At 43.4% G+C, this 24,652-nt stretch overlaps 1 protein-coding gene across 1 annotated transcript in view; it reads left to right on the forward strand.

The window, feature by feature from the left end:
- The window catches only part of JAM2 (junctional adhesion molecule 2), a 73,480-nt gene that overhangs the window by 40,010 nt on the left and 8,818 nt on the right, over nucleotides 1–24,652 (forward strand). Inside the window, exons 2-6 of the mRNA XM_040980668.1 lie at nucleotides 5,301–5,366; nucleotides 12,296–12,403; nucleotides 13,756–13,908; nucleotides 16,947–17,149; nucleotides 21,504–21,603. Coding sequence (XP_040836602.1) covers nucleotides 5,301–5,366; nucleotides 12,296–12,403; nucleotides 13,756–13,908; nucleotides 16,947–17,149; nucleotides 21,504–21,603 — 630 coding nt within the window. The remainder of the gene's footprint in view (nucleotides 1–5,300; nucleotides 5,367–12,295; nucleotides 12,404–13,755; nucleotides 13,909–16,946; nucleotides 17,150–21,503; nucleotides 21,604–24,652) is intronic.

Here is a 24,652-nt window from a genome sequence, read left to right on the forward strand (position 1 = left end):
CCTTGGACTAAGTAGATGTCCACCTAAGCCTCCCTGCTCTCAAAGCGTTGTACCTGTGAGCAATTTGTTTAACCTGTCTCTGTGGTCACATCCGTTGAATGTGGAGTGATGTGCTACCGAGACGCAAGATTCTCTAGGAGAAAATTCATCCTTCGTCAAAACAACCCTATAGGCCTGGAGCGGCAAACAGTGTGCTGTTAAATGAGCAGGAAGTCTGCTCTAGTCCTGCTGAGCCAAGTGCAGGCAAGACCAGGCATTCACTAAATCTGTAACAAGAGATCATACTTTGCATCTAAAATGTTAACATTATATAGCATATACAAAATTGTGGTAATAGAAGCAGTTATTGTTAGGCAGACCAGATATCTTAGATGAGTAAGAGAACAAACAAGGACTTTAACTCTTAGACTTGGGAAAGCTAGGGCCCAGAAGATTCCATCTAAGATCTGCCTGATTTGGAACCACTAGCAGTTCCGGAAGTCCTCCTCTCAGCGTGTTCCAGCGCTTCTGGCCTATGTCCACGGTCGTCAAGGACATTTTACAGCTAGTTCTAAAACAGTTCTTTACCTCAGGGCTACATGACCTTTTAAAATTTATTTTCCTATTAATTTATTCTGATAAAGTACAAATCAGTTCAAGAAAGCAGCCAAGAGAATCAGTCCCTCACATCTCCTAGTGAAATGTTGGTAAAAAGTTCGCAGGCTCAATCCAAAGGCCCTTTAGCGCGAGTTAAGAAAAACCAAGTGAAACAAAGTAGGAACTTTATCATAAAAATAGTATTCCTTATTTCAAAACTGAGAACTACCTGTTAAAATAAGTTTAAATAATTTATCAGATACTGGAAATATTTTTGCTTATTCAAAAAGCAATGTTGGGCCCGGCGCGGTGGTGCAAGTGGTTAAAGGTCCTCGCCTAGCACGCCCGGGATCCCATATGGGCGCCGGTTCTAATCCCTGCAGCCCCGCTTCCCTTCCAGCTCCCTGCCTGTGGCCTGGGAAAGCAGTCAAGGACGGCCCAAAGCTTTGGGACCCTGCACCCGCGCGGGAGACCCGGAAGAGGCTCCTGGCTTCGGATCGGCATAGCATGGGCCGTTGCGCTTACTTGGGGAGTGAATCATCGGACGGAAGATCTTCCTCTCTGTCTCTCCTCTCTGTATATCCGCCTTTCCAATGAAAAAATAATAAAATAAATCTTTAAAAAAAAAAACAAAAAAACAAAAAGCAATGTTGAAGAAGCAGAGTAGCAGGAAGAATATATTAAAACTCACAGAGTTAACTATTTACCAACTAAGAATTGCTGCCTGTTTGTTAAAACCATTCACCTTGGGGCTGGCATCATAGCACAGGTTTTCCCACTTGCTGAAACATGGGCAACTCATATGAACATAGCTTGTGTTGTGGGCATTCCACTTTTGATCCAGCTCCCTGCTAATGTGCTTGTGAAAGCAGTGGAAGATGGTCCAAATGCTTGGGCTCCTGCCATGGACGTGGGAGACCCGATGGAGTACCAGGTACCTGGCTTCAATCTGGCCTGACCCTGACCTTGACAACCACTTGGAGAACAAACGAGCAGTTGGAAGATGGAGAGTACGCTCTCTCTGTTTCTCCCTCCCCTTCTCTCTCTCTCTCTCTCCCTCCCCCCTCCCTCTCCCTCTCTCTCCCTCTCCCTCTCCCTCTCTCCCTCTCTCCCTCATTCTGTTTGTGATCCTGCCTTTCAATCAAAAAAATGAATCTTTAAAAAGAAAAACCAACTGATCCCCTTGTGTAATTCTTTTTCTTCACAGTTTTGCCAGTTCAGTGAACTCTGTGTTCACAGGGGGTTAATAAAATTTGTAAAGTTAACAGCTTTGATTTTCCATAGAACTTTGAAAGTTATTTTTGAAAACTTTAAAAATCTGTCTCAAAGGAATTAAGGCAGTAGACGCCTAGTGATTGATTCCTGAAGCTCGGCTCGTATGTCTTCCTATCTGATTGTACAGAAACATCACCCTACATGTGAGAAGGCTGGAACTTCCTCAAGAAAACAAATACTCACAGTAGGAAGCAGGTGTTAGAGAAGTTGAAAGAAGTCACTGCATGGAGGGAACAAAGAGGATGTCTTCCCATTTTGTCCAGGTTTTCCTCTCAGCTGGTTTCCAGGGACTATCTAGGTCTTCATTGTTTTGTCTGAAAGTATTGTCAGATACTTCAAAAATGGAGAGAATTGTCAGTTTTACAGCTTCTTTGAAGCCACGAATACATGTGTTGCCCAAGGAGAAAGAAACTTTTCCAAATACATTTTGAAAGTCTCACACAATAGTGGTTTGAAAGCAGAATGCTTAGAAAAAAGGTTGAGAAATTCTGTCATGAAATGTAGGTGATTACAGTAAGGCCACACAAGTTCCCGTCGTTAACTTGGCTCACTTATGACAATCTGGTGGGTTGGCTGCCTTCTGCATGTCCTGTTTCTGCTTTCTAATGGTTGAGACTATCATTAGGCTCTGCAAAATAAAACTGAGTTGAAGGGGACAAACTAGGCACAGTGGTTAAGCTGCTACGTGGGACACCTGTATTGCGTGTTGGTGTCTGAGTTGGAGCCCCAGGTGCTCGGCTTCCCTTAATACACACCCTTAGGAGACAGAGGAAGACAGCCTGATACCTGGGTCCCCGCCACCCCTGGGACAGACCCAAACAGGCTTCTTGACTTTGGTCTGGCTCCAAGCTGGCTGTTGACAGCATTTTGAAAAGAAACCGGTACTTGATCTTTCTGTTTCTCTGCTTCTTTTGCACACATGTGCTTCCCACTAAAGTGAAAAGTAAGTTAAAAATGTTTTAAATTGGAGGAAGGGGAGGAGAAGCTGGAAATGAAAGGTATTTGGTGGGACTGAGGCTTGGGGATTTTAGAGGAGAAAAGAAAGAATAGTTGGTATTTAGCAGTGTAGTATAAAAAAGGTGGGTGGGGGAGGAAAAGGGTGTTTAAAAAGAAGGCTCGGACCCATTTCGTGGTTCTTGGGATAGGCGTGCAGAGCAGGCCCTGACTGCGCTCTCACATGGAGCCGCACGGGTCACTGCTTTGTGCCACCGATTCACCGCGGTCAGGAGGAAGAATCGATTCTCTTCCACTCCGCATTTATATAGGCTTGGCTGTTTCCCTGATGAAGACAGTTGCAGTTAAAGATATTTGGGTCCTGTAGGTTTGAGAGTTATACTTTCACAATCACCTGTGCTATTCAAACTTCCAAGGGAAGACAGAAAGGGAAAGAAGAGAAAAAGAATATCATGATCCTTGTGATCAAGTCTAGCACCATCGGAAGACTGATTTGTATATTGGTGTAGCGGTTGATGTATCAATCACAGAAAAGATGCCATTGTTTAATTTCAAAGATTTTTCTCTCCTTCACAGACCGATGATAAATTGTCTTTCATAGTTAGGAACTTCTGATTTTATGGGAGTTTCCAAAATCATTAAACGCCTTGTGTTTATTTCTGCTGTAGTCTAATTGCAAATCTAGCCTGTCTAGCTTTTGTTCTCAGCCAGGGATGATTGCCCAGCCCTCGTCTCAGGAATATTCTATGCCTCTCTAAAATTTAATTGAGATGGGTGTGGGTTGATGCCAGGATCTAGTAGGTAGAAGATAGGGTTGCTGCAGAATATCAAGATGGAATACGCACAGCACAGCCCCTTCTAACACAGATCCCTTTCTGAGTTGTCACAGATTTGTTTTGCGTTCATTCTTCACTTTCTCAGCTCCCCCTTTTGCATTCCTCTTGAACTTCAGAGCAGGTCTCGTTCTCATTCTAGCCAATTTTCCCACCAAACTCATCTTCCTTAGAGCAATGGACCTTTCTACACAGCATTTTTGTGATTCTGCAATTCTTCCTCATAGTTCAGCTGCTGGGGAACATGGTGTGGGACCCAGTAGAGTCTGCTAATTAGAAATGTTGGCTTTAGGTACAGACTGGCTGCGTTCAAGTCCCAGCAGCACCACTTACTATCTGTAGCCCAAGTTCTCACTCTCTCTGTGCCTCTCTTTTCCCACCTGAAAACCACGTGGATAAAAATGGCCCCTACCACTGAGAATCGTTGCAAGCCTGGGATGAGTCCATTCTTGAGAATGTTGCATGAAACCCAAGTGCTTAGTAAGCATTAACTATCAGTATACTTCCTCAAGAGCCCACCAAAATCTATGCTTTCCAACGCATTTCTTCCTCACTACCCCAAATCTGAGCAGCAGGGATATTTTATTCATGAGGGCCTCCGTGAGTTTTCGCTGTTCCCCTGACACTGAAGGTTTTAAATGTAGGAAGGCAGAAGTGCTCTAATTTTGCTTCCTTTTGTGTTGGTTACACGTCCCCTCTGTGAGGCAGAATATTTGATTGTGCGAAGATGTGTTTAGGTATTAGTTTGGGTACACTCCAAGATTTGTGTGCTAATGATTTGGTTTCCAAAGTCTTATGTTAATGGTACTGTGAGGATGGAAATGTAATCCAGTTGTGGTGCCAGAAGGTGGAGCCTTGGGAGGTGATCAGATTGGGTTAAGGTGGTAGGGCAGACTGCGACTGAATCATGGTGGCAAAGGAAAAAAAAATCTAGCATCATATTATCAAGGTGTCTCTAACTGCTTTGTTAGGAGTCCTCATTTTACTGAGGAATAGAGATGCATACTGCAGTGTAACTTCACTTCCTAGTGGGTTAGTCCCATTGTATAATCTGTCTATGAGCATATATGTACATACTTGTCTACCTGTATCTATTTATTTTGTGTTTTGCATTGAAGGATATCTTAGAACATATGACATTTGTTCTTGGGCGACTGATTTATTTCCCTGAGCATAATGTACCTCCAAAACCACGATGTACTTAAATACCAGAATGCTAAATGTATAACTGCTACTAAAGGACTATACTGTGGTGACAGTATGGGGGGAAATGGAGAGGGAGGAAGAGGATGGGAGGGAACGAATCCCTGTCCTTACAAAACTGTATCATGGGAAAAAAAATTAAATAAGTGAAGATGCTGTAGTAGGGAGATGATTCAGTTGGAAAAGCAGGTCTGCATAGATAGACTGATGAAGAGCTGGATGGATGGCTGGACCGATGCTTGATTGCACACGGGGCTGAACTAAAAATGTTATTTCTTATTCAGAGTCGGGATGGCTATTCATAAAGAAGTCTAAGCAGGTTCATGAGTTCTCTTGTGGGAAATGCTTAAAGGCCCAAACGGTAACACAGAAAATGGAAGCGGCATACATAGTTTGCTTTGTTTTTTTTTCTGATTTTTTTGCACTATTTTGACTTTCTTATCTGTCTTAATGTTTCAGATCATAAGGCCTATGGATTTTCTGCTCCCAAAGACCAACAAGTAGTCACAGCAGTTGAGTACCAAGGTATAGTTTCCCAGATTCTCATGGATTCTATTGTTTTAAGAACTCATTTAGATGGCACATGTGGTGCCATATTTTTCCTCCCTTTCTCCCTCCCTCCCTCCCTTCCTTCCTTCGTTATTTACCCACCTCTCTTTTTCCTCTTCTTTCTATTTGATTAATTTGAAAGGCCGATGGAGGGAGAGGGAGGGGGTCTCCCTAGCTGTTGCAGGCTGAAGCCAGGAACCAGGAGCTTCTTCTGGGTCTCCTACAAGGGTACAAGGGGCCAAAGGCTTCAGCCATCTTCCACTGCTTTCCTAGGCCTATTAGGAGGGAGTTGGATTGGAAGTGGAGCAGCCAGGATATAAACCAGCACCCATCTGGGGTGCTGGCACCGCAGGTTAGCCTACTATACCACAGTGCCGGCTGCTAAAATTATATTACTTATTTTTGCATTACTTTAGAGATTTTTTGAGGTGAGGCTTATATAACAGAATATCGTTCATTTACAAGTGAATGGTTCAATGGCACTTAGAATATTCAGAATATTATGCAACTACCACCTCTAGTTCAGAAATTTCCATCTCTCTAAATGAAACTTTATAACCAGTTACATGCCTTTCTAATATATTATTTATAATATATGAAGCCTTTTAAAATTTATTTTAATCAAATGTTAATTTCACTCCAAGACAGGTGCGCTCCATTTTCTTTTTTTATTTCTGTTCTTTTAGATTTTAAGATTTATGTATTAGTGGTGAATGTTGTTGGTGAATGTTGTTGGTGCTGTCCAGGACACCTGCACTGGAGTGCTTGTTCAAGTCCTAGAACCTCTATGTCCAAATGGAGCTTTCTGTATTGGAAGAATCCACATACTTGGATTGCTGCAGTGTACCCATATGGGAGACCTAGAGAGATTTCCTGACTCATGGCTTTGGCTTGGCCCAGCCCCAAATGTTGCAGGTGTTTGGGGATGTGAGCCAACAGATTAAAAATCTCTGTCTCTCTGTATCATTCTTATCTTTTAAGTAGATAAAAATAAACAAATAGCTTTGAAAGATTCCTTTATTTGAAAGGCAGAGTGGCATAGAGAGATGGGGTGAGAGGAGAGGGAGGGGAGATTTTCCTTCTGCTGGTTCACTCCGTGAAATGGCCTCAAAGGACTATCCAGGTCAATCCAGGAGCCTGAAACTCCATGCAGATTTTCATCCTGGGTGCCATGGGCCAACATAATTGAGCTGTTTTTCCCTGCTTTCCCAGACACAGTAGCAGGGACTTGAATTGGATGCCAAGCAGCCAGAACTCCAGTGTGGGGTGCTGATATGGTATGCCAGTATTGCGAACGGTGGCTTAGTTGGCTGTGTCACAGTCAACATTTTTCTAAAGCGTTCTATTTTAACTTTACTTTGCATGTGCCACAATTATTCAGTTTGATTATTTTTTTAAATAATAAATTCATTTTATTTTTGATGATGTTTACATAGTAGAGAGGGACACATGCCCATGCAGACCACCAATTTGGGTGGCGGGGGTCTAGGCATGGGGGAAAGTAGATGCTCCAATCTCATTTTTCCTTCTGGTATGTGATGAAAGTGGAATGGGAAAAGGGAGAAGGCCGCTCCCAGCAACCCACAATCTGATTCCTTGTAAAGCAAAAATAAATGACGATTTTCTTTTACATCATGGTTGGGGATATTATAGGGGTACTTGATTTTGACTTAAAGCCTCTATTTTATGGTGTGGATATGTAGGTATGTGTGGTCCACTCCAAACACTTACTTTTTTACCTCTGGTTTTTCAAATGTTGAGGGAAGCGCCTCTTTGGTGCCGGCATCTTGTGTCACTTCCGCTGGATTTTTACAAGCAGAGACCCAAGTCAGGGCGGCCCTGCCACCCTGTGCAGAGTTTCCAGCCCTCTGACGGCTGTTACTCCACATTCACTAGTAAGCATTTTCCCACAGAAGCAATTTTTGCTCATTCTGCAGAACTACTTCACTGGCAGCAGGGTTTTTTTTTTTTTTTTGTATTATATAAGCTTTTGATGATTTTAAACTTGAGCACATATAATACACTCAAGGTAGCAGGACAGAACCCTATTAAACATTCATAGTGATTCTATATACAGGAGGTCTTTTAATGACACTTCAGGGAAGATTAGTGTCATGGAAAAACCTATGCATGGATTTCAAAACATTTTTTTGCAACAAAAAAACTTTAAATTTAACTTTTCCATGAACTTTTTAAAGTCTCTACAGGTGATTTCTACAAGGGTTTATTTCACTCCAGGTTGTGATCAATGATTCTGTAGATAACTACTTTTCTTAATCCAATGAAGCAGATATTTGGCAATGAAATAATCACTTTGATAGGATGGATACCTAGACGTGAAAAGAAATGGGATGTCTATATGTCATTTTCTTTGCTGTCCCAAACAGAGGTAAAATTTTGTTCATATGGGAGTCATGCACAACTCATCTTGTGATGACATAGAATAGGAATTTTTGTGCCATTAACCTGCCGCTAGATCTAAAGAGGCATTTTTCATGGATGAAAACGCTGTTGACTGTTTATGGAGCACCTACTTTACACAAGGCATTGTGTGCACCAGACACGAGCAAGCTTCAAAACGTCAGTGGAAAATGCACGTTCCAAATGTTTTGTACCCAAATAAATTCACATTTTTACTCCATTTTCACGAGCTGTTTGAAATACCCTTGAATCCAATACATTGTCTCATTTAATCTTTACAACGATCTTGTCAGATGGGTATTGACTTCCATCATTTTATAGATGTGGGTTTAATGTTCAAAAAAATGTTAAGTAATTTTGCAATATGCATCTAGTATGAGTGTAGCACCAAAACTTTATAGAACATGGAATTAGAGGTATGATTATTCTAGTGAAGAAATTTTGGTCAAAGATTTATTTGTGTTTGAAAGGCAGCTACAGGGCCCGGCACAGTGGCGCAAGTGGTTAAGGTCCTCGCCTTGCACGCCCTGGATCCCATATGGGCGCTGGTTCTATCTCAGCAGCCCCGCTTCCCTTCCAGTTCCCTGCCTGTGGCCTGGGAAAGCAGTCAAGGACGGCTCAAAGCTTTGGGACCCTGCACCCGCGTGGGAGACCCAGAAGAGGCTCCTGGCTTCGGATCGGCATAGCATCGGCCGTTGTGCTCACTTGGGGAGTGAATCATTGGATGAAAGATCTACCTCCGTCTCTCCTCTCTCTATATCCGCCTTTCCAATAAAAATAATAAAAACAAACCTTTAAAAAAAAAAGGCAGCTACAAAGAGACACAGGGAGAGACAGAAAGTATTTCCTTCTTGAAGCCATAAAACAGCCCCAACAGTAGGATCGGGGCTGAGCCGAAGCTATGAAGCCGATGCTTCTTCCAGGTCTCCCACGTGGGTGCAGGGCTGGGAGGGCCTGAGCCGTCTTCCCCTGCTTTCTCAGCTAAATTGCCAGAAAGCTGGATGAAGTGGAGCAGCTGGGATGCACATTAGCGTCTCTAAAACGTGCCAGCATTGCAAGCTTTGACTTTACCCACAACCTTGGCCCTAGTTTTTGGTTGGTTGGTTGTTTTATTTATAACGAAAGACAGAGGTATAAAGAGAGAAGGAACTCAAGAGAGAAAGTAAGATTTTCCATCACTCCCTAGATGGTCACACTATCCAAAGCTGAGGTAAGGTGACATGCTGGCCTGAAATTCCATCCATGTCTCCCACATAGGTGGCAGGGACCCCAAACACGAAGGCCATGCAGCTTTCCTAGGTACATTAGCAGGAAGCTGGGTCCAGAGTGGAACAGCCATGACTTGAAACTTATCATTTAGGACTTTGGCATCACCTTGTGTCTCAACACTGGCCCCAACAAGTGACATTTTAACTATTATGCCAATTGTCCAACTGGCACAAAAAAGTCTGAAATAGTTGTTTTCGTAGAGAACTCTCTGAAGGCTCCTTATACATGGCAGAAGCTGGGTTTTAAAGTACTAAATATGGCATAATAACCCTGAAGCTCAACACAGAAAAGTATGCTGTCCATGCATGTTGAAATGTATGTAATTTGGATTATTTTATTTTATTCAAGAAGCAGAGAGATAGGGCCTGCCGCAATAGCATAGCAGTTAAAGTCCTCGCCTTGAACTCACCAGGATCCCATAAGGATGCCAGTTCTAATCCCAGCAGCCCTGCTTCCCATCCAGCTCCCTGCTTGTGGCCTGGGAAAGCAGTGGAGGATGGCCCAAGGCTTTGGGACCCTGCACCTGCACGGGAGAGCTGAAGGAAGTTCCTGGTTCCTGACTTTGGATGGGTGCAGCATCGGCCATTGCGGTCACTTGTGGAGTGAATCATCGGACGGAAGATCTTCCTCTCTGTCTCTCCTCCTCTCTGTATATCTGACTTTGTAATAAAAATAAATAAATTTAAAAAAAAAAAAAGGAGAGAGAGATAGGGAGAACGCTACCATCTTCTAATTCAGTCTCCAAATGCACCCAAAAGTCAGTCAGCTGGCCCAGGGTGAAGCCAGAAGCCTTCTGAGTCTCCCATGTGGGTGGTAAGGAGCCTGAGGATTTGAGCCGTCTCCTGCTTCCAAAGTGTGCATTATTAGGGTGATTGCCGTGGGAATGGAGCACGACTTGAACCCTGGCACTCTGCCAGGAGGTGCAGATCTCCCATGCAGTGCTATGCCTATCTCGCCCGTGGCTGTTGCATTTTAGCTACAAAGAAGAGTCCAGGGACCTTAGTGGGTGAGTTCAGGCGGTTCTTTGTCCTCAGGTGTTGACCCCACAATTCCAATATTTTTCTCTCTGTATTCATTTTCAAGGGCTGCCATAGCAAAATTCTGCAAACCAGGTTTATTAAAATATCAGAAACTTAGTTCTGTCACAGCTCTGGAAGCTAGAAGTTCAAGATCAAGGTATTATCACCTTGGAGTCTAGGCACTGGCTTTGCCTTGCTTGGGACACTTTTTCTCACAGAATCACATGGATTCCCTTTTGGTGTCTCTGTCCTCACACCTCCCGTGTGCACACTGCTCTTCACAGCACTAGTCTCCTTCTACCTACTCTCTAATTCACTTTTTTTTTTTGGCATTGTCTCTTTGTCCAACTTTCCCTTTCTAGACTGTCAAATGCCAAGCACTGGGAATCTGTTTTGTCCAGTGATACTGCACAAGAACAACGCTGGCCATATTCTAATCATTCAACGCGATTACAGCAAATTGGCTAGGACCATTTCTCACCTCTTCCGTGGTGAATGAGAGAATCTGGCATGTGGTTACTGGACTGGGAAAAAACACTGGTTACATTTTCTAATATTATTTCCACAGAGTAGGAAGGATTGCAATCAGTAAGGATTCACCAGTAGGGCTGTGTATATAGTTAAACACACACGTCTGTGTGTATGGTTCAATATGTGGGACCGTATGATATTCAGTATGACATTATTAAGATACAGGCATATTCGTAAGATATGGGCTAAAATGAAGGTGGGTGTGTGTTTCATTGTTGGAAAACTCAACAAACTACGGGAAGGAAACCTATCTAAAGCACAAGCCTCCGGAAGGTTGCCACCCATTCTTAATCAACAGAACAGCACTGGACTTCCTCAGACCGGTCCCTCAGCACACATTGGCCTTTGTAGTTGTAAACACATCTGCAAAATGGTGTCTCTCTGTAGTGTAAAACCTGTTTTAAAAATTGAAAGCAATTTTCAGGGTTTTTTGTTTCCTTACCTTTCTTGTTTCTGCCCTACTTGCTATTTTTCACCACCTTTTATTCTCTGTATTTCCAGCAGTACGTGTGGAAATAAAAATAATTAGAAAATACATTTCATCAAAAGCATAGAGTATGCACAAATGTCTGCTGGATTATGATTTTCATTGCGTTTCTTATACACCTTTTCTCCTTGTCTATGTACATATTTTTAATAAAGCCTGGATATCATTACCAAGATCTGATCGACTGTATCACATAATATTTTGAATTTTTAAAATACTTTAAAAGTGTCATTAAATTTTTCTTCTCAAAATCAGAGGTAGGAAAAGTAGTTCAACATAGTATCTAGCCAAAGATGCTGTGGTTTTTAAAATCAAACCACATGTTATGGGAAAATAATGTCCCTGAAATAGGGGGTTTGCATTCTACAGAGTCTGGTTGCAGAATGCTTGAGAAGCATTTATATCTGGAATTTCTAGTTTGCCAACCGAAGGAGTTCACACACAAGCTCTGGGTTTTTCTCCCCACAGGCATTTCGTTTGGACAGTCCAAAGAGGGGTTGAGTTGGAGGTTCTAAGAATTGCTTACTAATGCAACTGTAGTAAATTTCCTATAATAGAGTCAACTTAATACTTGGAGGCAGTTAAACTTGGTGCCAAGATTACACGTTTAAATACCTTAGATGGAAGCAAGGGTATAGGCAGTCTGTCTGTGGTAGGAATGAACAGGGTAGAAGACCATGCTTATTTGTCTTCATGTATTTGTAGGGAGGGTTGGCAAAGAATCTGCGTGGGAATGCACTCTGCCTACACACACCATCTCCGTGTTTTATAGACTAGTCAGGGCTGTCCATTCACTGAGGCTGAACTGAATCGATACTATCATACTTGCCTCTTATGACTAAAAATAAGATAATTAACCGTAAGTATCATTTACTAAGGCTTGTGTGTTTTACATACATTATTATGTATGAACATTCAGAACAACTCCGAGTATTACTCCAACTTACAGATGGAAACTGGGTAACTGTGGGAAGTGACATTATGTCACCCCTTCATTATGTGTAAGAATTAGAGTGCTTCATGTGGGGTTAAGTCAACGTGGTATCGACTGTTATAATTTATGAACAAATGAATAGAAATACGAAGAGTTAACTTAATGGCATTTAAAATGTTAGCTGCACAAGTAAAAGAATCCATAGAAACACTTAGCAAATAAATACTTTTGTTGTTCTTTCTAGAGGTTATTTTAGCCTGCAAAAACCCAAAGAAGACCACTTCTTCCAGATTAGAGTGGAAGAAACTGGGGCGGAGCGTGTCCTTTGTGTATTATCAACAGGCTCTTCAAGGTAAGAAGCTGTTGACTTGAGCAAACCAGAGCAAGGAAATGCCAAAGGCAGACTAAGTCCTTAAATTTACAAATCAGAACAGGACATCACTGATTACTGAAAACGTGTCTTTGTAAGTGTGAGGTGAACTCAGCCGTGTCTGAGACCTGAAACACGACAGCCACAGGAACGAAGCAGAGGAGCGAGTTAGGTGAACCCAATGGAGTCCCTGCACCCTTGGCTCCATTTTATAAGATGCAAAGTAAAATTGTTCTTACTCAGCCTCAACTTAACTCTTGAAATAAGGGGATGAAAAATGGTGTCAGATTGGGACACAGACTGCAGCTGAGTCAGTGTAACTTCTTAGTGTTTCCTTACTTCCAGCCAGGAAACCAGGTTGCTACTGAGAAACAGGGAGGTGAGACTTTTGAATGGCTAATTACAGTGACCCATTTCAGTGATCTGTTTTTTGGCTCCTTATACATTCGTTACAGATAGTTGCACCTTTAGTTCCACTCTCATCCTGTTGAACATGTGATATGCTTTTCATCTAAAACGTTGATGATGACAATTCAAAGTGTTAGATGCCCAATGACAGAGGCACAGATGAAGAAATGGCATGGATTATTACAGCTCAACTGAGTCTTTTTTTTCTAACTTTCCAAGTATGTGTACGTGTCAATTTTTCCATTATAAATCTTTTTAGAGTTGGAAATACAACTTGACATGGATAATGAATATTATTATTTAAAATGGCTACGCAGTAAAAATCCAGAAGCAAATTTTAAAGAATGTAAAGCATTAAGTGGAAAAACGATTTGCAAATGCATGGAAAATTTAAAATATCCCCTTTTCTATATTATCAAGTCTGTGGGAATGAAAGTGCTAATAGCACAACTGTCTTTATTCCAATTTCCTGCAGTTACCATTTCTGGTATCTAGACATTCTTTAAAATCACATTTTAATTCTGTATATGTCACTATTAAAATCTGGCCATAAGAATGGAAGACTCTCCTCTCTTCCCCTTTTCTTCTGTGGCAGGATCAGGTTGGCTGTGACAGGTGCAGTCACCGATAGACCCAGCTCTCCTTTGATTTTGGAGACATGACCATTTCTGCAACCTAGAGAGGGGATGAGACAGACATTTGGATTGAATTCTTAGAGATAAATCACAGAAATATTAGACTGTTTTTTAATATTCTAAAAAACTTCTTATAAATTAAAGCTAACAGCACATGTGGGTAATTTTAAGTTTTAAAAATAAGTTCCTTAGCAAGAATTTCAGTACCTTTGGTAACTAAATGAAATAACTCCAGGTATCGTATTGAAAACTCTTCGCCTTATCATTAATTTTGTCTCCTTTTTGTAAAAGGTGATTTCAAAGATCGGGCTGAGATGATAGATTTCAGCATACGCATCAAGAACGTGACGAGGAATGATGCTGGGAAGTACCGCTGTGAAGTTAGTGCCCCCTCTGAGCAAGGCCAAAACCTGGAGGAGGACACAGTCACGCTGGAAGTACTAGGTGATATGCATGCATTTACCGACTGTCTCCAGCTGCATGGGTACCTCCTGGCTCTCACCTCCATCCTTCTCTCCTGCCCCCTTCCCCACCTCCATCTCTCCTTCATCACCCTCTTTCCCCCACCTCCATCTCCATTTCCACATCTTCTGGGAGCAATGAAATGTCCCTGTCCAGGCACGCTGCACTGCAGAGGTTACCCCCCCCCAGTGGTTCCCAGAGGTCACAGACATCATTCTCCCACTGAGGTCTTGGCTGTTTTTCCTATCACTTCATTGGCTGTGCAAGTTTTACAGTTGGTTCTCACCAGAGCATGTGTCACTGTGCAGGCCTGAGGCCCTTCCTGATGGTCCCCCACTACACACAGGAGTACTTTCTCAAGACTGGCAGGGGGTTCTGGCATAGGTATTGCTTCCGCCACCACTGTTGGCAATTAACGTATGCTAGGCTCTCCACATACCTAATGATTTTTACAGATGAGGAAATAAAAGAGTAATAATGTTCCCAAGGCCATTCCGGCACAGAAAGGGTCGTTAACCCCAAAGCCAGTATGCTTACTTAATATAGGAGATACTGGTAGCTGTTAACAGCTTATGATTATAATTGGTAGAGGAACATGATCTCTCTCTCTGTTTTCTGAAGATTTGTTTATTTTTATTGAAAAACTAAAAGATGCAGAGAGGAGGAGAAGAGAGAAGATCTTCCATCTGCTGATTTACTTGCTAAGTGGCTGCAGTGGCCTGGGCTGAGCCGATCCAAAGCCAGGAACCAAGAGCCTCTTCTGGGTCTCTCACTCAGTCCTTGACTGCTTTCCTAGGCCACAAGCAGGGAGCTGGATGGGAAGCAGGAATGCTGGAATTAGAGCTGGCGGCTGTATGGGATCCTGGCGTGTGCAAGGCAAGGACTTTAGTCACTAGCCTGCTGCATTGGGCCCATGGTCTCTTCTGTTTCTTTGGTGTTAGCATGAGCTACCAAGCATAGGGAATAAAAGAACTTGCCTTCTCTTGTGTGTGTGTGTGTGTGTGTGTGTGTTGCCTATACCCCTCCTGAAATATTGGTGATGTATTAGTAAATTTAAAATTTAATTCAGGGCCCGGCGCGGTGGCGCAAGTGGTTAAAGGTCCTCGCCTTGCACGCCCGGGATCCCATATGGGCGCCGGTTCTAATCCCGGCAGCCCCGCTTCCCTTCCAGCTCCCTGCCTGTGACCTGGGAAAGCAGTTGAGGACGGCCCAAAGCTTTGGGACCCTGCACCCTTGTGGGATACCAGGAAGAAGTTCCTGGATCCTGGCTTCGGATCAGCATAGCATGGGCCGTTGCACTCACTTGGGGAGTGAATCATCAGATGGAAGATCTTCCTCTCTGTCTCTCCTCTCTGTATATCCGCCTTTCCAATGAAAAAATAATAAAAATAAATGTAAAAAAAAAATTTAATTCAGATCCTTGTGGCAGTTTTAGCCAGTGTGTGTGTTGGCTCTTGCCAAGTAACATGTAGAGCATTCCTTTATTAGCTCATGGTTCCGTGGGTCGGAAGTTCACAGCGTGGCTCAGTTCTCTGCCCAGGCGTCACCTGGACTGAGTTCTTGTCTGGAGGCTTTGAAGAAAATCATGGTGTGGGCAATCTCACTACTTTTGCTGACCAAGTTGCCCATCAGTTCTGCCTGTCAGCTTGAGGTCTGTTCCCAGAGGCCACCCCACTGCTTGCCACCTGGGCCCTTCTGAAGTGTGTCAAATCCTTTGTGTGCTTTGAATCTTTCTCTTCTGTGACCAGAGAATACTTCTCTGCTTTCAAAGCAGCTGTATGATTAAGTCAGACTCATGTACCAGCTCTCCCCATCTTAAAAGACAATGGATTTGGGGCCCTACATATAGTTTCAAAACGCCTCAACAGTAGTACTTAAATGAGTGTTTGAATAATTAAAGAGAGCATATGCATACCAGTGATATGGGACCATCTTAGAATTAGGCCTACGACAGCCAGCTCTGGGATTTCCCAGGCATTGGGTCATTAGATCAACTCTTCTTAACTTGCCAAGTTCTTCAGAACATAATAACCCTGAATTCTGGATCAGACCTTTGATAACTTGGCCAGTTTTGTGTAGAATGGGATTTTAGTTGAGTAACAAGACCGAGAAACATAGTCAGGTTTGACTTCTTTTCAGTACAGTTGGTAAGAAAACATTGAAACCATTGATTGGTGAGGGGCTGGCATTGTGGCACAGCAGGTTATGCCAGGTCCTGTAATTCTGGCTCCCTGTGTAACCTGTGGCTCGAATCACGGCTGCTCTGCTCCCGATCCAGCTGTCTGCGCATGTGCCTAGGAGAGCAATAGAAGATGGCTCACGTACTTTGGCTCTGCCACGCACGTGGGAAACTCAGAGGAAACAGCCTTGTCTGGCCTCACCCATTGCAGTCACTTGGACAGTGAACCAGCAGATAAACATCTCACTACATCTCTCCCTCTCTGTGTAACTCTTCATTTCAAATCAATTAATTTAAAAAAAGGCCATTGGTGAGGAAAATAGTTAAGATTGTTTATCTAAAAAAATAATAGCTGCTATATTAGTTAAAGTCATGATTGTTTAAACAGGTAAACTTTGAACTCTCAGTGAGTGGTTCAACATAGTAGAATTTTTTTTCCCCATTAAGTGAAACCTAGATAGCTTGGGCAAGGGTGGTGGTGGTGGAATTCTGTTTTACTCTGTGGAATTTTTAGAGAGAGATGACCTGTTAGGGTCTTCAACACATGGCTTTCTGTTAACATCTGCTAGGGAGTGTGCGGATCCTGGAGGTTTTCAGGGGTGAGGCTTAAAGTGGCATATATTGCTTTTGCAATATTCCATCAGCCAGAACTCATGCTTAGGACCCCATCTGGCAACAGTGGGACTGGCACTATGGTGTCTACTCTGAGCCCGTGAAAAATCGACCTATTGACCGAGTAGTTACTCTCTCCTAGGCAGGTAGGGTGAGTATATTTTTGCTGCCTACGTAAGCTCTTGTTTAACTTACAAATAAGCAACAACACGTGATTTTCATTGTGTAGTGGCTCCAGCAGTTCCATCATGTGAGGTCCCCGCTTCTGCGCTGAGTGGGACTGCCGTAGAGCTACGATGTCAAGACAAAGAAGGGAGGCCAGCTCCTGAATACACGTGGTTTAAGGATGGCATCCGTTTGTTAGGGAATCCCAAGCTTGACTCACAAAGCACGAACAGCTCCTACACAGTGAATGCGAAATCTGGAACTCTGGTAAGGTCATTTCAAGGGCTGGGCTGAAGGTCCCTCGCATTTGGATGAAAATATGCTTAGATCATAGGTGACGGGGGAGGGACGGTGGGGGGGCGGATAACAGACTGATGCCTTGCGTGTTAAGTAGAGGGAGAAGTGAGTAGCCGGAAGATGGCAGCACCTATCTATGGAAATAATGGCAAGGACCACCATGTGAGATGAGGGGACAGTGTAGGAAAAACAGGACCTGAACGCCCAGGGTCATGTGAGTGCTCTGAAGCAGGTCAAACCCAATTCATGGTAATTGATCAGGAAGTTTTTGATAGCCAGCTTCCTGGCCTGAAAAATGACCAAGTGCAGCCCCATAATTATAGCTCCAGGGAAAGGCAGGAAAGCTCATTTGGGGATAGCCTGACGCTAATGCTAACCCTGCCAGAAGATCGATTATAGTAAATCCATAATAAGGTATCAGTCAGGGTCAGGAAACTTTTCTGTGATTCTGAGTCATCAGCCTTTGAGCTTGTGACTTGAGTGCCTGTGAATTTAGATTTCATCCAGATTTTCCAAGTGTTTCCTTCTTGAAATATATCCTGATGGCAAGGTTTTTCTAGAGAACACCGATGACAACCTGTCAAGAGGCTCTTTAACATTCATGACATTTTAAGGTGCAGATATTTGGCACAATGATTTAGACTGCACTTATAACACCCCTTCCCACATCAGAGTGCCTTTAAAATTTTTACTATTTATTTTTGGGCCCGACATGGTGGCCTAGCAGCTAAAGTCCTTGCCTTAAACTCACCAGGATCAAATATAGGCGCCGGTTCTAAGCCAGGCAGCTCCACTTCCCATCCATCTTCCTGCTTGTGGCTTGGGAAAGCAGTCCCAAGGCCTTGGGACCCTGTACCATATGCGAGACTTGGAGGAAGTTCCTGGCTCCTGGCTCCAGATTGGCACAGTACTGGCTGTTGCGCTCACTTGGGGAGTGAATCATCTGATGGAAGATCTTCCTCTCTGTCTCTCCTCCTCTCTGTATATCTGACTTTGCCATAAAAATAAAGAAATCTTTAAAAGAGATGAATTTCTTTAAAAGAAAATAAATAAAATTTTTATTATTTATTTTTATTTGAAAGCAGATTTACAAAGAGAACAAGAAACAGGGTAGAATCTTCCATCAGCTGATTCATTCCCCGAGTGGTTGTAACAGCAGGAGTTGAGCCAGTAGGAAGCCAGCAGCCAGAAACTTCTTCAAGGTCTCCCTGGGTACAGGGGCCCAAGGACTTCAGCCATCCTCTGCTGCTTTCCCAGGCCATAAACAGGAACCTGGATCAAAGTGGAGCAGCTGGGTCTAGAACCGGTGCCCACATGGGCTGCCAGTGCTGCAGGCAGAGGATTAGCCTGTTGATCCACCATACCAGCCCCTGAGTCCCTGGGTTTGAGTCTTGGTTCCAGTATATTCCTGCTAATATGCACTGTGGGAGGTGGATGAAATGGATGGGTCATTGGGACCTATGTGGAAACCCAGGTTGAGTTCCAGGCTCCTGGCTTTAATCTGGCCCAGCCCCGTCTCGCAGGTGTCTAAGGAATGACCCAACAGATAAAAGATATCTTTCTATCTCTTTCTCAACATCTCTCTCTCTCTCTCTTATAAGTAGTTTAAACTAAATACAATTGATATTTCTCCTTATTTTGTTGGCTTTTCAAGGCAAAGAAATAAGGGGTAGAAGTAAAAAAATCATCATGTTTGAATTATTTTTTCAATCTACTTAAGTTATTAGTAAATTATATAACAATTCAGAAATATCAACTTCCGGAACCATTATAACAGACATTATCAAAAGAATCTTAAAGGCATGAGAATAATCACAGTTTTAAAAGGAAGGGATAGCATTTCTTTCATTCATTGAGTCTATAAGAGTACAATAAAATCTAAAGCTAAATTTTTTGACACAGAATCAAGCAAACTGGTCAAATGACTGAAAAAGGCTATGGAGACCTGCGGCTCCCACACTCTCAGCCCCCTGCAAGTCAGCACCACGAACAGGTCCACATGGTTTTACACTGAGAAACTGGGCAGAAAATCTGCTGTCACACTTTGCTCTATTTGCTTTTCAAATTTATTTTTTCTCAGAGCAGGTGATAAAAGCCCTAAGGCCCGTCCGAAATGATACAGATTTACTTTCCTCAGCCTCAACCCTTGAAATATCTTGTGATATTACAGGAATACACACAGGGTTTGCTGGAATAGTGTGTGTGCGTGTGAAGAGGGAGAGAGAGAGAAAGAATTGAACAAAGTCTTTGTTGTGCAAGTGCCAATGGTTTTTTTTAACTAGCAGTTACAATGTTCTGGGAGATCGTTTGGGGTTTTAGTCTGACTTGTTATTCGTACATAACCTCGGCCCTGAATGCATGGCAAATATTCTGAAGGCATTCTGGTTTTTGAGGACAGCGGGAAATAATCTCACAGAATGAAAATAAAACCAGGAAAAGCTTTCTATCCCACTAAGTGGAAGAAGACCCAGAAAAGAGGGGGCATGCAGACAGTGGACAGGGAAACCTGGGAGGGGAGAGGAACTCTCAGGTCACACTCTCGCTGTTTTTGGTGATGTATGCTGTGGCAGGATCCAAGGCAATGAGGAGACGCTCTCCTGGCTGGGGCAGCAGTGACTGCTGCAGGGGTGAGGATGTGACTCCAGGGTCCCCAAAGAATGGCCGGACAGCCCCGTCACCCTTGGACTCCCCCTGGAGGGTGCTGCGAAGGAGTCCAGGAGGCCGTTCACCCACCTACCTATGCACCCACATGCCTTTCTTGCTTGCTTGCTTTCTATTTTCCTCCCTCACTCTCTTCCTTCCTCCCTTTCTTGTTCCCTCCCTCCATTTCATTTTTCTTCTTGTCTGTCTTCATTTCTTCCAGAAACTTTCCAAGGGGGTGCGAGTACTGATACAAGCGACCAAGTCTGTTACATCTCAGGCTTGCTTCCATTTGCTCTGGCAGGGACTTGTGCTAGATGTCGTCTATTCAGAATTTTCAGAAATTCCAGGTTTGATATAATTTGCAGTCCTGTAAAAAATACCAGTTGAGATTTCCTCAGCTCCAAGTCACTTGGTGGCGATAACTCTACTTTGCACAGGAGGCAGTCACTGTTTGCTGCTCAGAGACCCCGTGCTTTAGGGAAGTACGTGGATCCTTTGCTTAGGAGGCCTTCATTTATGGATGTTAGCCGAGAATTAGAAATACCTAGATCCTTTCTCTCTCTCTCTCTCTTTATGATTTATTTATTTTTATTGGAAAGGCAGATATACAGAAAGGAAGAGAGACAGAGATCGTCCATCTGATGGTTCATTCCCCAAGCGGTCACAACGCTGGAGCTGAGCCAATCCAAAGCCAGGAGCTCCTTCTGGGACTCCCACATGTGCGCAGAGCCCAAATGTTTCCAGCCGTCCTCTGCTGCTTTCCCAGGCCACAAGCAGGGAGCTGGATGGGAAGCGGGGCTGCCGGGATTAGAACCGGCTCCCATACTGGATCCCCGCACGAACAAGGCGAGGACTTTAGCCACTACACTGTCGTGCCAGGTCCCAGAAATAACGAGACTCTTAATGGTTCTGTGTGTGATGCGCTTTGAGCAATGCTTTTTACCTCCCTAACCATACTGGTACCACACAACAGAGCAAAGCAGAAAAAATAAGCTTTCCTCTGCATGTTTAACAATTTCTCCATCAAATTCAATAGAAGGTGTAGCTATTTACATCTTGAAGCCAAACAGAGTTTTAAAGTTCTGAATGATTAAAATGGTAAGACTCAGTTAAGGTTAAATTACAAGTGGGCCCAGCGCGATGGCACAGTGGTTAAGGTCCTCACCTTGCACGCCCGGGATCCCATATGGACACCGGTTCTAATCCCTGCAGCCCCACTTCCCATCCAGCTCCATGCCTGTGGCCTGGGAAAGCAGTCGAGGATGGCCCAAGCCTTGGGACCCTGCACCTGCGTGGGAGACCCGGAAGAGGCTCCTGGCTTCGGATTGGCTCAGCTCCAGCCGTTGCGGCTGCCTGGGGAGTGAATCATTGGACGGAAGATCTTCCTCTCTGTCTCTCCTCTCTGTATATCCGCCTTTCCAATAAAAATAAAAATAAATCTTTTTTTTTTTTTTTAAAAAAAAGGTTAAATTACAAGGGGCACAGTAATTTAAGAAGTTTATTACCCAATATAGCAAGTGGAGGAATCCACCATGGGGGAGGGTTTGGGGAGGGGTGGGGGGGAAACCCAGTACCTATAAAACTGTGTCACTTAATGCAATGTAATTAATAAAAGCAAAAAAAAGTTTATTACCAAGTTTGTTTCTTTAAAATATATCTTTTCTTTTCCTCCCACAAATAGCAATTTAATACAATTTCCAAGCTGGACAGTGGAGAATATTCCTGTGAAGCCCGTAATTCAGTTGGCTATCGCAAGTGTCCTGGAAAGCGAATGCAAGTAGGTAAGATGAAATCCTGGGAGAAGTTTACTGCTAAAGTGTGACAATAGTTGAGGGTGAAGGGAGTAAGACACAGGGACGGTGGGGTAATTGGAAGGAGAGATAGAAGGGAATTTTAAAAATTAGCTGGATATATTATCAATTAATGAACATGGATTTCAACCTGTCTCCCGCAAAAAGCCAAGAATATTTAGTATTATCCTTAAGAATTTTTATATTTTTCAAATAAATGTTTATGATAGGGTTCTTTTGGAGTCACCTTTCAGTCAGGAGCTGCTTAGCTCATGTTTGTCTTGCAGTGTGTAAAATGAGGATGGCCAGGAGTCTATGGAGGTTCCATTTCCAGGCCTCCCCGTATGAGCTACGGTCTCTTAGGCAAATTATTCATCCTCTGTGTCTCTCCATCTCCCCAGAATGGAACTAGTAAGAGGTCTTTTCTTAGACATGATACGAATAAGACGATGTTTGAAATTGTAAGAATTGTTACAGTAGTGGTGGCACACTGGCCAACTAGATGCAGTTCCTAATGCCCAGTTCTCAGTTCTTCTGTCCCCAAGCCTTGCTGGTGTTTGAGGCGTGAACCAGCAGAGAGAGCTTTTTGTTTGTTTGTTTGTCTCTTAAACTAAAATAAAGATATGTCAAATACTTACGGATATCGGTGGCTGTAGAACATGACTGTCACATGTTCTATACCATAAGGTAAACTTTTAAGAGTCCGGAAGATGTAATGTTAAATCTTTTCCTTCCAAGAGAAATTGGCTGCCTTACAGGAGGAGTAGCAAGTCTCATTGCAAGGATGTTTACCCACCCATATGGGAAGAATATGTGGTTAATAAGGACTCTATCACATAGGAAAAAACAACTTAGAGATTATTACCTTGGGTCATTATATTAAAAATCCTCTCAAATCTATTGATCAACATTTAAAAAAATCTTTTCCAGTTTATATGAGTTTCAGAACATATTATTTCATTTTAGTTTAAAGGTTTATTTGTTTTTATTGGAAAGGCAGATTTACAGAGAGAAATAGATGCGAGAGAAAGATCTTCCATCCGCTGATTCATTCTCCTGATGGTAGCTAAGCTGATCCACAATCAGGAGTCAGGAGCCTCTTTTGGGTCTCCTAACATGGGTGCAGGGTCCCAAGGGTTTGGGCCATCCTCTGCTGCTTTCCCAGGCCATAAACAGGGAATTTATGGAAAATTATGTGGCTGGGCCTGAACCATTGCTCATGTGGGATTCCAGAACTTGAAAGCAGAGGATTAGCTGATTAAGCCAGGGTGCTGGCCCCTGTTTTTTTTTAATTTTATTTTTAATAATGTGTCTGAGTTGTTCTTTGAGTGAAAACTATGTAATTTGAATGTAGTTGTATTAGAGAGAGGAATGAGCTGGAGTTGGTGCCTGAGGGGTTGCAGTGTACCCGGGAGAGCTGCCCCTGGCAGCAGAATACTGAGAACAGGAGCTTTCTTCAAATTTGTGGAGTCAGAAATTCATCATTTTTTTAAGATTTATTTTTATTTTTATTGGAAAGGCAGATCAGAGTTATGGAGAATAGGAGAGAGATAGAAAGATCTTCTATTTGCTGATTCATTCCCCAAGTGGCCACAATGGCCAAAGCTGAACCAGTCTGAAGTCAGCAGCCAGGAGCCAGGAACCTTCTCCAGGTCTCCCACGTGGGTGCAGGGTCCAAAGGGTTTGGCCTGTCTCCGACTGCTTTCCCAGACCATGTGCAGGGAGCTGGATGGGAAGTGGAGCAGCCGGGACACGAACAGGCACCCATATGGGATCCCAGTGCATGCAAGACAAAGATTTAGCTACCAGGCCATCATGCCAGGCCTCATACATTATTTTTTAGTGCCCTTAGATGTAAATTTATTTTGTCTATTTGCATTTCAAATCTTTTATTGATTTTTTTAAAAAAAGATTTGTTTATTTTGATTGGAAAAGCAGATTTACAGAAAGAAGACAGAGTGAGAGATCTTTCACACACTGGTTCCTCCCCAGCTGGCCACAGCTGCCAGACCTGAGCTGATCTTACGTGAAACCAGGAGCCAGGAGCTCTTTTAGGTCTCCCATGTGAATGCTGGGCCCAAAGACTTGAGCCATCCTTCAGTGCTTTCCCAGGGCACTAGCAGGTTGCTGGGTCAGAAGTGGAGCAGTTAGGACACGGCCCATAGCCCATGTGGGATCACAGCACTTACAGGTGGAGGGTTGCTCTGTGAACTACGATGCCAGCCTCTAATTCGTTTATGAAGTTCATCTTGTTTGAGTGGATGGTGTTTCAGTATAGCATCTTAAGCCTCTGCCTACAGCGTTAACATTCCTGTCAGCTCCCTGATAACACACCTGGGAAGGCAGCAGAAGATGGTCCAAGCCCTTGTGCCTCTGCACCCACATGGGAGACCCAAGAGAAGCTCCTGCTCACTGATTTGGACTGAGCTTGCCCTGCCTGGTGCAGCCATCTGGGGCGTAAGCCATTGGATAGAAGATTCTGTCTTTGTCCTTCTCTTCCTGTAGCTCTGCCTTTTAAAGAAATCAATACATAAGCAAATCCTGTTAAAATTAATTTTGAGAGAGTGAGCTGGTGAGCGAGCACTCTGAGAACTGCCACTTCTGCACAGCCAGGCGTGGCCAGCGAAAGCCCAAGGTGTGTCAGAAACTCAGCGCAGTTCTTCTACTTGGCCAGCAGGGAGCGAGCGAAGGAGCCAGCAATTGCTGCTACCCACAGCGTGCACTGGCAGGAAGCTGGCACTGGAAGTGGAGTCAGATGTGATCCTATGCACACCTGTGCATAAGATACAGGTGTGCAAAGGAGTTTCTTAACCAGGAGGCCAATGCCTGTCCCTTGTGTTTTTGTTTGGTTTTGGAGAGTCAGAGCGTTGTTATTGCCCACAAAGGTCACTCAAGGGCTGACATTTAGTCATTCACAAGCAGTGATTGGAATTGTTGGAAAGTATCCCTTGCGTTATATTTTCAAATTACCATTTAAACATTCATATGAACATGTTTAAAAATTGGAGCGTTAGTCAAGTGTTTCCTAATGTCATTCTTA

This window comes from Ochotona curzoniae, unplaced genomic scaffold (assembly GCF_017591425.1).
Source record: "Ochotona curzoniae isolate NIBS_2020 unplaced genomic scaffold, NIBS_Ocur_1.0 contig_3498, whole genome shotgun sequence".
NCBI lineage: Eukaryota > Metazoa > Chordata > Mammalia > Lagomorpha > Ochotonidae > Ochotona > Ochotona curzoniae.